Here is a 12,433-nt window from a genome sequence, read left to right as displayed (position 1 = left end):
AAACCCAAACATCTATAGATAGCGCGCGTGTTCCTCGTGGAGCTTGAAAAAACGGGCTCGGCCGAGGCGTGCATTTCGTTGTCCTGACGCGTTATCTCCGGCGCGGTGCTTGCCTGACCTCACCGTCGTCGGGCATTCGTCTCTATAAAAAGTCTGGCCTGTGGCTGCTCTCCCCGGGCCAACGGCAGCCTGGCACAGAGCCACCGGGCTGAAGGAACGCCGCTGCCAGGGCCCGAGAGCAAGGCATGAGGGGCTTAAGGAGACATTAGTGGGGAATTAACTTGCCCCGCTGATTCAAAACCACCTGACACACAGGAGGAACTGTTATACACGCGCACGCACCAACGTACACCAACACACTCTGAACAACACACTGCGACCAACACACCGACCCAGACACGCGCACCATATTATTCATGCGCACAGAAATAAAACTCGTTCTTTATTCTACTTTATAAGTGGTCGTCTCAACCTTTTGATCTGCGAAAACAAAACTGCAGATATGCAGGCTGCAACTGTCAAAAAATGGAGTGCTTTCAATGCAGACCCTTATGTTGTCTACCTCCCACACTTTATCGTTGAATTACTCTTGGAAGCTTCAGAAAAGCAACTTATTTCAGCCTAGTCATGAAAGCCTCACCAGACACGGTGCAGATAATATTTGACATATTTCCTCCCTAAATCCGTGATGTATTGGCACAATTATAACACCAACACGGTTGACAGAGTAGCGTCGTTAATAATTCAACAATGTTTTTCTCTATTTTGGCACGACCTAGTCCACGGCTAAATGCGAAATGTGCCTGTAAATCCTGTAAATATGGACACGACGCCTGGACGAATTCAAATCCTGCACTGTTTATTTCAGAGTTGGAAAAATAAAATGAAAAGACCAGAAGAGTGGAAGAGCTTATTAATGTGGTCGCTCTCACTACTTCGGTGTTCCAGTACGCCATAGAAGTGGGCCTTCTGTAACCACACGTCTCGACCATAGGGCTATGGGGGCTGTGTGTGTGTCCCCACCAGGAAAACTCCCCTCGCCGTCCCATGATCCGCTCTCCTTTCCCCGATCCGTGAAGGCCAAACTCTTAATGCCAACTACATCGCATTTCAATTGACTGTCACCGTACAAACTATTTCATTTACAGTTACTATATTTTTATTTTCTTCTAATTATTTCGTGCCTGGTATTCTATTTCCTTTACAGCTATTATTATTCTAATATTATTTAATTCTAATCATTTTCTTTCCAGTTTGTGTATCTCTTACCCATTTTATTTTTTATATTGCATCGTTAAAGGAGCCTGACACTCAAGATTTGAATCGCCAGCGACTGCTTTTGTAATTGTTGCGAATAATGACAACAAACCATCTTGAATCTTGGACCAACGATCATACCCCATCCTCCCCGATGCCGTCCCTCCTCCCTAACCCGGGTCTCTGCCTTGTCTCCCTGCATTAGATGCCAAAGGTGCAGTACCGCTCCAACTGTAAGCCCTCCACGTTCGCCTACCCCCCGGCCCTGGAGGTGCCCAAGGAGAAGGAGAAGGAGAAGGTGAGCGCCAGGGCTTCACTGCCCCCCCCCCCCCCGGGGGCACTGGGCAGAGCCCCAGACTCCACTGGACTCTGTTTGTTGTATTTACATGTGTCCGAGCAGACGTGCCCCACGGTGTAGTGATGGTAGAGTAAATATTTGCATGTACTTTATTTTGTTATGTTTGGTGCTGCGTGCGAGTGATTTTTATTTAAATGGTATTTATTTACTCTTCCGGGGCTGGCAGTTCCTCTGGGGATTATTTGACAATTAAAGATTGCTTTCAGGCGTATGGCTGGGAGATGTTGTGTTCCGCTGTTTATCTGAGTTCAAGAGGATGTGAGCCTGGACTGTGGTGATTTGATTGATTTTAAGGGCTTGCATCGTGATAACTTCTTTGGTGTCTCTCTCTGTCTCTTTCCCTGTGTGTGTGTGTGTGTGTGTGTGTGTGTGTGTGTGTGTGTGTGTGTGTGTGTGTGTGTGTGTGTGTGTGTGTGTGTGTGTGTGTGTGTGTGTGTGTGTGTGTGTGTGTGTGTGTGTGTGTGTGTGTGTCTCTCTCTTTCCCTTTCTCTTTCTCTCCTTCCCTCTCTCGCCCTCTCTCTACCTCCCTCCCTCTCTGTGTCTCCCTCCCTGTGTGTCTGTGTGTGTCTCTCTCGCTCTGTGTCTTTCTCTCCTTCCCTCACTCGCTTTCTCTCTTCCTCCCTCCCTCTCTGTGTCTCCCTCCCTCTCTGTGTGTGTGTGTGTGTGTGTGTGTGTGTGTGTGTGTGTGTGTGTGTCTCTCCTTCTCTATGCCAGGTCTCCACCGCCGTTCTCTCCATCACAGCCAAGGCCAAGAAGAAGGAGAAGGAGAAGAAAGAGAAGGAGGAAGAGAAGATGGAAGTGGTGAGTCTGAAACCCTAAACCCTCCTTGAGGAGCAGTCCTCCGGCCCTCTCCCGGGTTGGCTGCGGAGCTCTTGGAGCCGAGCGGGGAAGTCGATCATAAAGCCAGATAATAAACCCTGGGCAGACGTTTCACGTGTCACGGAAGCTGAACAAACAGACAGGTCCAGCGGGGCGTGAAGCGCTTTCAAGTCCCGGGCCGGCGCTCGTACTTTCATAGGTTCTCCAATCCCATCATGGGTTTACTTAACGGAACATCATTCCGCACCATGACAGCGGGTAGAGTCAACAGATAGACCCCGGTTACTGGGTCAGTGGAGTCCACCCGTCGCCGGGGAATTAAACTCCAGTTTCACCGTGCGCACGTTTAGGAATGGATACCGTGCAGCGAAAATGAAATTAGTTCTTCCAGTACTGTAATAGTTTTCGGTTTCCCGTAGGGATAAAAGATGAGCGCTGGCAAAAGCTTGAGCGCATCGCAGCGACTAGAAGCAATCAATTGCGGCAATATTGAAATGGCTCACAAGTACCGGAGGCTTAAACTCAGCGGAAATAAACAATCCGTCGTTGACACGGATATCTTCTTACACTCTTCTTTCACTGACGTTTCTGGGGCCTGAGTGGCCAGATTTGAGCTCAATCCCTTGCTTGGTTCTTAGAGCCTTCTTGGTCTGTGCTTTCTACACATGTTCTCTCACACACACCAACGCACACATTTGACCTCTCCCCCTGCCTCTCCCGTACGTCTGACTGGTCGCCCCCACCCCCTGTATCAACAGATCAATATCGTGGTCCACTTGCTATCGCTTTCACTGGGTTGTCCCGTTAGTATTTACCACCTGCACGCTGCATTGCCTTGGCAAGTCTCTTTCTCTCCCTACCTCTCTCTGTGGTCTTGAGAGACGGGACTGTAGATGGGTCCGGTTCAAGGCCCAGCCGTTCCAACACACATGCTGGGGTCATCGGGTACAGAAGCCAGGTTCAGCTGATCTAGATGTAGCCTGAACGGATGCAAGCTCGATTGCATTATCCTTAATGAGGAATTGTTTGTTTTGAGGATGGTTCAGTCACTAATGTCTATTGTATTGCAGAGAGCTTGGTCCATAAGGCAGCTTAGTCTGAGCCTCTAGTGCCTCACACACACTCACACGTCCCCCATTCACGTCGGTTTACTGCAAATCACAGAAAAGTCTGCGACGCGTCCCAAACCCGAGATATTTACGGCCCTTAGATCTCCCAATGGAAAACCGATGTGTCTACTCAAAGGAGCGAGGTGATTCACAGCGCTGCCGTGAAAATATGGTGTCCCCGGGAAAGGGTTTCACGGTCTCGGCCTCAGCTGTCTTCCACATGCTGGCTTATAATGACAGATTGGAAAAGCGTAGAAAAAATAGGTACAAACTGTACTCGTTTACTTGTAAAATAAGATATTGACCCAAAGACAACTCTTGCAAGGGAAGGGTAAAAAAAACGTCCAGTTGACACCAGGAAGGAACGCCGGTCAGATCGGCACCGACGGCACAGAGTAACAATGCGCTGCCTCGGGAGAACCAGGCTGGGAGGGCAGCCGCGTTGGGCCGGGCGCTGACGGGTGCGGTCTGTGTGCGTGTCTCGTGTTTCAGGAGGTCCAGGAGGCTGACAAGGAGAAGAAGGACGAGAAGAAGGAAGAGAAGAAGGACGAGAAGAAGGAGGACGAGAAGAAGAAGGACGAGAAGAAGGAGGACGAGAAGGAGAAGGAAAAGGAGAAAGAGAAGGAAAAGGAGAAAGAGAAGGAGAAGAAGAAGGAGCCCGAGCCCAGCTTCCAGCTCCTGGAGAACCCAGCCAGGGTGATGCCGGCCCAGCTCAAAGTCCTGATCATGCCAGACACCTGCCGCTACCAACCCTTCAAACCGGTACCACAAAACACTTCCATCTGCGCGTCCCTCTCTGCGCCCTTTGTATACCCCTGTCCCTCTTGTTTATGTGCGTTTGTCAATATATTTGTTTTGGAGGGTGGTTGGATTCTTTTTGTATTTATTTATTTTTTGATAAACTTTCTTTTCAGATTTTCAGATATACGTAAAATCCAAAAAGTGAAAACACTAAACTAACAATCCCCATCCTCCTCCTACCTTACAAAAATAATTTAAAACAATAGGTCACACTGGTTGGAGGTTCCTTCATGTCGATCCAAACTCATCCGTCTGCCCAGTTGGAGGGCTTTGGGTTCACCGGGGGCAACGTGTCTGAAGTGGCGCCGCCGGGGACTCACCTCTCATTGGTCGTTTGTCTTCCCCCCCCCCCCCTCCAGCTGCACACGGGCGGCATCATCATCATGAAGGACACCAGTGAGGAGGAGGAGGAGGAGCTGGTGGAGCCCGTCTCCGCCCACGGACCCAAGATCGAAGAGGAGGAACAGGAGCCCGAGGCCCCGGAGCCCTTCGAGTACATCGACGAGTAGGGCCAGCGCCGGAGTCCGTGAAGGTACCGCGTTGGAGCCCGGCTCCATGAGCACAACAGAATGCCTTTATTGTCACCGCATTTTTTTAACAGTACAACGAAATTGGAGAGCTTCTCCAGTAAGGTGCCTCATTAAACATTGAAAACGCATTCCACCATTCACCCAATGCACACACACACGATGCACACACACACAATGCCCAAACACCAAATACACACACACCCAATACACACACATGATGCACACACACAATGCACACACACACAATGCACACACGCCCATACACAGATATGTATATCATGGGCTACATCATGAGCCTGGGGTCTTTAGTCCATGCTGATTTCTTGACAGCGATGGCTGTGTTTTGCAGCACTTTGAGCGGCCTGCTTATGTATGAAACGGGCTCTATGAACATAGTCTCGTATTATTGGCTTCTACGTGTACTCCAGTAACCCTCTCAGTAACTGCCCTGCACCTATCTCCTCTTTAAGCCAGTCATCTCTGTATTTAACGTCCGTCAAGACACGGTGAAGGTAGAAGCTCTCCGGCCTCTGGCTGTCTTAAAGCTGCACCTTGTCACTTCTCTCCCTGCATTCTCCCTCTGAGACGCCTGTTTAGTGACTAATGAATACAGCCACAGTGCAGTCAACCAGGCGATGTCATCATCTCTGAATCACTTTGGTCCGGGAATAAAAATAAAGTGATGACCGCAGAATAAATATTTTGTGGGTTTAATAATCTGCCCCAGCAAAATGGGGAGTATCGTATTGCATGAGTAGGTCATGAAGCTTACCTTGCTAGCGATCTGGGCTCTGTTGTTCACACATGTTAGCTCTAGCCCGCCCCCTCCCCGGCGTGACCTAGCGCCGTCTGATCCATCACTCATCTGGGGAATGTAAACGGAGGCTTCTCCATCCAGACGGCAGCTCCCAGGGCACGGCCACCTGCTGCACTTAGCGCTGTTAGCTCTGCTGGGAGCTAGCTAACCTCCCATGTAGCCTTTAGGGACGAGACGGATGAGGTGTCGACTTCCAAATTAGGTCTTGCTTACGCCGTACGTCTTGGCTTTATTAAATGCAGGAGCTCCAAGGCGAATCAAACAATTGAGACTAGGCTTGTTGTAAAACACACGGTGCTGGTGTTTATTTCTTTTAAAGCACTTGACGAGTACGTCTCGGTGCCAACAAGGATCATCGGGGGTAGAGTAGACCAAGAGATACTGCAACGTTTCCAGTGTTTACCTAGAGGCAGTTGGTTTACAGACGGAGGGAGGCTGTGTCATCTAGACCCAGTTTCGACTGTGTCTAGATAAAACGGAGATGGATCACGGCTGCATCTGAAATACACATGCACCTCAAGATGTGCATCTTCAGCTCTATTCAGAGCCGACTTGACTTCCTCCACTCAGTATGCAAATACCTCTCCCCCCCCCCCCCCCCCTCACCCATTTTATCAAAACAGCTTTAGAGCTCTGCTCCAAACAAGTTAGCTGGCTTGCTGGAGATGGGATTTCGACTGATTTCGGTTGCACTGAAATATGGCCACATCCCACTTTCTCATACGTATAGGAAGAAACCCATTTAGTGGGTCAAAGAGCAGAACCACCCATCTGTGGTGCTGGGTGAAATGTCCCTCATCCGTGCTGTTATTTTGAAGGAAAGAAACTCACTCCTTTTCCTCTCCGTTTCTCAGGTGGTGTTCCTATGTGTCTGATGACGGAAGAGCCCAGCATGTGTACCCCTACCCCCCTCTGTTCCCCTCGGGTCATCGTTCCTCCATACCTCTCCCGCCACCACCACCACCAACATTTCCTCCTCTTTTACACGTTCCTTCTTTGTCCTGTTCTGCTTAGTCGGGCAGGGAACATTTTACATTATGTTGCGCAAAAATGGTTTAATTTTCTGTCTCTGCAATAAAAAATATCTTTATTGGAGATTTCTGTGTTTTTGTTTATCAACCCTTCTTACATCGAGGTGGATAGAAGCATATGATTAATCGGTTGTAGATGGTATAAGTTTGCCTGTTGGTTACTCAGCATCTTGTTTCAAACTAAAATGCAACTGAATTGTCGTCAAGATCCAGTGCTTTACTCTTACTAAACAGGGGTTGATTACATGGCATTCATAGGTTCATGTTACAAAATGCATTGCTTCTTCCAAGTGTTAACTTGCATTAAATTCAAAGATTAGCCTAAACCTCAGCATAGTCCTGCGAGTACACCCAGACTATTCATAAGACACCATACCTGTTGTGGTTGAAGGTAGACTCACTAGTCATCTAGCCATCATGTCAATTCAACCTGATGAGAGTAGGTTGCCTCGAACGAGAAGCCACTAAACCAAAGATTGACCAAGGACCATACCATTTTATACCCTTTCAAATATAAATTAAACAAAAAAACGTTTCTATCTACTGGTACAGGCCACTGTCAGGTTTGAACCCAGAACCGTATACTGAAAAGAAGCTTCAGCGCTTGTCAATGAGATCATCACCACTTTCTCTTCTGGGGCCAACATACAGTATGTTCATGAGTACGGTCTTCAATTCAAAATAATCAAGGTAAATAACTGCACTTACATCTGTGCATTAAGTTCAGACCTAGTTTTTTTTAATTGGTTCATATTGTTCCTGAAAAAAAAAGGTTCTCTGAATGTGAGGATATTTTTATCCGAGTATACATCTGGTAATCTACTGTGCCATTTGGTAACGTCTCCTCCCCATTCATCAAATATTATGTACATTATGGCTCACAAGTCTTGCCTCGCCCAATATTAGTCATGGAAGAATGTAAAACAAGATATTTCCCCTGCAAACCTCTTCAACATTCCTCAACCTTTCTTCACGGTGGAGCAGATGGGCTGGGAATGCGCTGAAGAAGAGGATGCGTTGGCTTACACTGCGCTGAAGTGCATGTTGATGTCAGTCAGACCATCATTCATGATTACCTCTCACCAGCTGAATATCACATCCAGTGGAGCTGAATGGATCGCTCAAGTAGTGGGGGTCTATAAAATGTGCCAGTCAACGCTTCAGACAACCGTCCTGAGTCACAGCACTTTCCTACCCTTGCAACTGTGCTCACACGTGTCGCCCAGTCCCGGCCATCCACACATACACAGTGAACCCTTTTGGCAGGACGAGATGTTTAGTTCCAGTGTCCCCGCTCCCACCCCCCAGCCCCCGCACAGTTCGTAATGCTTCTTTCTGTCAGAGCGAGATGAGAGATTGACCAAAACCCTGACTTAACTTCCCGTACGTCCTAATTCAGCGGCGACCTCGATGGGCCCGCGGTCTTGGCTCGTTGTTAGCTGCGTGTGTAGCTTCTGAATCATAGAGTCCATAAGAATGTACGTTTTTTCCAAAGATAATTTTTACTTTTTTTTTTTTTTTTCATTCATCTTATTCAAAATGTCTCAAGTGTATTTTTAAGGAGGTGGTTTTATTACATTCTCAGCTACTTTTTCTTTAAGCAGTACCACTTTTGGGCCAAGACTTAATCAGGAGCCATAATAGCGTGTAGCAGCCTAGACCAATCAGAACTAAAGATACAACTCATTAAAGGCTGAATCAAATCAAGGAGAAATGTATGATTCGTTTTTCAAGAATCCCGTTTTATCTTACATTCTTTCATGAGAATTAATCTAAGAAGATATATGAGGATTCTTCAATTATATTTTGGTGAATATAAGTTGTTTGTAACTTTCTAAGTAATTTAATCTTAGGGAAAAAAACGCTATAATTTTCTTGTTCTTGGGATACTTTTCTTTTCCAGTTTATTCAAAAGCAGGCTGGTTAACATTACTACTGTTGACCTTATTATCTATAATTATTTATTGATTCAACATGTCTTGTTATTCTGGAGTATATTAAGCCAATTTGCATTGTTAAGTGACAAGTTCAAGCTACTTTAAACGGGTCTATTTATTTTTATTTACATTATGCTCATTAGAGTCTAGGATGAGTTGACTGAGAATACTTCTACGTGACTACATCGGCTGTTGTTACAAGAGCAGAACTGGGTTGACCTTTGTGATGCTCTGTTCAACTTCTGCTTTTTAGGAAGTCACAAACCAAGTAGTCAGCCCCCCATAACCCTAATCGTTTGGGATCTACATATCCATACAAGGCGAAACCAAAAAAAAGATCCCTCTTGTTTGTCCAGAGAGGCACACTGACGGCTTCACACCGGCGCTGGACTGGTTCCCTCACCCTCTGTCAGTGAACCAGCGGGTCGGTTTATAGGGGGAAAAAGTGGAAGGTGGTATGGGGGGGGGGGATGGGGGCTGAGGTGGCGGTGGCGGTGTTGAAGGTGCGGGCTGACAGATGGAGAACGGTTCCGTGTGTGCCGTTGCCCGTGTGGTCTATGGAACCAACAAAGAGCGAGTTAGCGTCGATGAAAGAACCGCGGTTCAGCCGCTCTGTTGATGTTGTGCTTGAGCAGCAAACAGGCCAGACGATCCAGGCTGATGTTGACCAGGGCAGGCTGTCCGGACTGTCTGCCCCAGACTGTTTTTTATCCCTTTCAGTCGAGGGTTATGGACCATCGAGTGATGTGTTTGCAGGGTCGTGATGGAGCTCTGGCCCGGGCCAGAGCTTTCTTCCTTCCCTTGACTGGAATTCACATGACACAGAGACAGGGTAATTGTGCTTTTTGGGCCCGCTTTCTTTCGGACCGTCATGTGTTTCTTGCTATTCCCCAGCCTCCCCAAAAGATAGAGGACCTCCCAAGTGGGAGGCTATTTACTTTATATTCAAAGCAAAATAAAGTCTTCCCAAAGGCAGATTTCAAGCATATACCTCATTAAACATTCAAACATTAATGTTTTCATGGATGGAACGCACAAAAAGACGATAGTGTTTGGACAAGGTGGTGAAGTGGCTCTTAAGACATAACATACATTCCACCATTGCTCAGATGGTTGGCCAGACATTTGAGGCTTACGGGAACAGCCTGGTCCATACTCTTGTTTTGAATATGAATACCAAGAAGGTATGTATGAGGTGAGCGTTGCTCCTTTTGAAATCATGCTTGGTTTCAAAAAGCTGGTGGGCAAAACGTTTCCTCAAGGATCTGCAAAATGTACTCATGCTCTTACTAAACACGGTAATATCCGTTGTTTTTTGGAAGGATGATTCATTATTTTCCAAGGTTTGGTCATCATTTTCGAGTTGTGAATCTGGCTGGTGAATGTACAGTAACATATTTTGGATGTAGGTTTTGTTTAACACGTTGGTTTGTTGAAGGGGAAGTCCGTGTTATTGAGAAACACAACTCTTTGGTCGGGTAAATTGGCTTGAATTTGAATGAAGATTGGCTGCTCACACGCAAGGTCGCTCACCCATGTTCGGTGGGCTGGGATTAGCTCTGATTGCGGTCCTCCTCTGAAACATAAGCAGCAGCTCTTTCTCAGGAGCGCTGGGGGCTGCAGCCTACAGGGAGAGGGGACAGGGAGAGGGGAAGAACGAGGATGCTCTACATTCAGGGACATAGCTTAGCCCCTCAGCAACAGCAGGCATACAGTATTGTTAAGGAGCGGCATGGACTGAGCGTGTCGAGCCACCCGGCCCCCCACTGCAGTCAACACAGTCCTCGGTGTGTGGACCGACGTTCACCATCACGAGCTGCTCTACAACTAGAGAGAACGACAACAATGAGGGCCTGATGCATGCGTTGGAGAGGGCTGCTGCACACCTGTCTCCTGGCGTCCATCGCTAGCCCCTAGCCCTGGACATGTAGAATTTGCACGCTAAGATTTAGAACCCTATTCAAACCCCCTGACCAGGCTCCTTTCCTCCGATGAATGGTCATCTCCTTGAAGCCCTCTGTCAGAGTGGTTGATTTCAAGTGAGGAGGAGTGAGGGAGTCGTCAGTGAACGGGGCAGCTGACCAGCCAGCCGCTCGCCCACGGCCTCCGCAACCGTGCTCACGCCGTTCACTGAGGTACGACACGCACACGCACGTGAGGGGACGACACCAACGAAGGCATGACGACACGCGGCCGGCACCGGAACACACATCGTAAGTGGAACATTTCGAAGACCGACGGGCGGACCCCTGATTGGCCCGGGCCCGTATGCGCCCGCATACCCTGCTTACCGATAGTTACGCCACTGCTTAGAGGTGACATGTTCAGCACAAGACAGAACTTCAACAATGAACAATAAGGAATATCTCCTTCCTTGTCCGAAGCGCTCTTGTGCAAGAACTACTTGTTCTTTAATTAGGCCTGAAAGCAACACCAGAAATCATGATTTCTCTTCAAAGAACCTTCCTAACTCCCTGCCGGCCATGTACAGTAACTGACCCTTATGCAACGAAAGGCCAGAAACAGAAATCAGTGATCAATGGAGTATTAAACTAAAGAGCTGTCCAACAGAAACGCTGCCGTTCCAGCCTCACTGTTCCACAGCTGTCCCTAGAACAAGGCTCTGTGTTCCGTGAGTCCAGGAACAGCTGGAGAGCAGACCTGGTTCTGGATGGGGGGGGGGGGGGAGACCTATCTCCGGGGAGAGCTTCGCTCCTCAAAACATAAACGTTCTCTCCTTGAAGGCGGACGGCTTTCAACACCGGCCCATTCTAGGGAAGCCGCGATGACGTAAATACCAGACATGGAATGAAGATCAAGACTGTTGTGTGTGTGTGTGTGTGTGTGTGTGTGTGTGTTTGTGTTTTGGGGGAAGAGGATGACACCATTTTAACACACTGACTCCCAATCCTCGTTGAGTTGAGCGTTGAGTCAGAATGAGGTGCGGAGGAAGAATGCGGACAACACGAGAGCCAGTGCCTCTCTTCATTCATCATGTGCAGTCAGAGCCAAACAGCCAAACAGTTTGGATTCCACACACAATGCCGGTTCCAGAAGGTGAAACCAGAGCCCCTTGTGCGAGCAGCACGGCTACCACTACCACCACCACCACCACCCCCCCTAGCTGCTCGGGTGTTTAAAGCCCCGCTAGCTCCTTCTAGATCCACCGGGTGGAGTCTAGCTTTTCTCTTCTTCCATCGGAAGTGTCATCAAAGTTATCAGCCGGTTCCCAGCTCACTAACATGACATGGAGGGCTGCAGGTGGGTTTGCGCTTTTTGAGAACAATTGAGCAACTTTGCTGTTGTGGGGGGGTCAATTTGCCGGCAGACATCCATCCCTACCGGAACTACAACGGCTGAACTAAAACGAGTAACGTACACATATATTGTACTGCCTTCTTGGATTTACTTCATCATTTATTAATATGAATATGAATATATAATATATAGGTATATTAATTCTTTAAATTGAAATAAGAGGTCAATTAAATTGAGTTAGGAGCATGCCTTCCTCAACGCGACGCGGAGAGCGCTCTGATCGGCGCGGCGGCTGCAGTCTGGAGCCGCTGGCAGGCGCAGTGTTCCGTGGCGGCAGTTGGATGCTGCGGTCCAGAGCGCCGCTCCTTAATGGACCGCGGCCTCTCACTGTTTTCTGCACATAGCGTTTTTATTGAGGAAAACCTCTCCAGCTGCGATCCTCCGTTTCTCTACAGGGGAGCGGACCACAGACTTCCTGGAACAAGCCCGGTGGCCGGTACCCGGGGGCCCCTTGAG

General features: G+C 48.2%; 1 protein-coding gene across 1 annotated transcript in view; it reads left to right on the top strand.

Annotated features, from left to right (window-relative positions):
* Nucleotides 1–6,786, top strand: part of psmd1 (proteasome 26S subunit, non-ATPase 1) — a 36,927-nt gene extending 30,141 nt beyond the window's left edge. Inside the window, exons 21-25 of the mRNA XM_030372290.1 lie at nucleotides 1,463–1,555; nucleotides 2,330–2,416; nucleotides 4,036–4,305; nucleotides 4,704–4,876; nucleotides 6,546–6,786. Of these exons, the coding sequence (XP_030228150.1) occupies nucleotides 1,463–1,555; nucleotides 2,330–2,416; nucleotides 4,036–4,305; nucleotides 4,704–4,853 (600 nt within the window). The 3' untranslated portion in view covers nucleotides 4,854–4,876; nucleotides 6,546–6,786. The remainder of the gene's footprint in view (nucleotides 1–1,462; nucleotides 1,556–2,329; nucleotides 2,417–4,035; nucleotides 4,306–4,703; nucleotides 4,877–6,545) is intronic.
* The last annotated feature ends 5,647 nt before the right edge of the window (nucleotides 6,787–12,433 follow it).

Source organism: Gadus morhua, chromosome 12 (assembly GCF_902167405.1).
Source record: "Gadus morhua chromosome 12, gadMor3.0, whole genome shotgun sequence".
Lineage (NCBI taxonomy): Eukaryota > Metazoa > Chordata > Actinopteri > Gadiformes > Gadidae > Gadus > Gadus morhua.
This window is presented reverse-complemented; position numbering and strand designations above follow the sequence as displayed.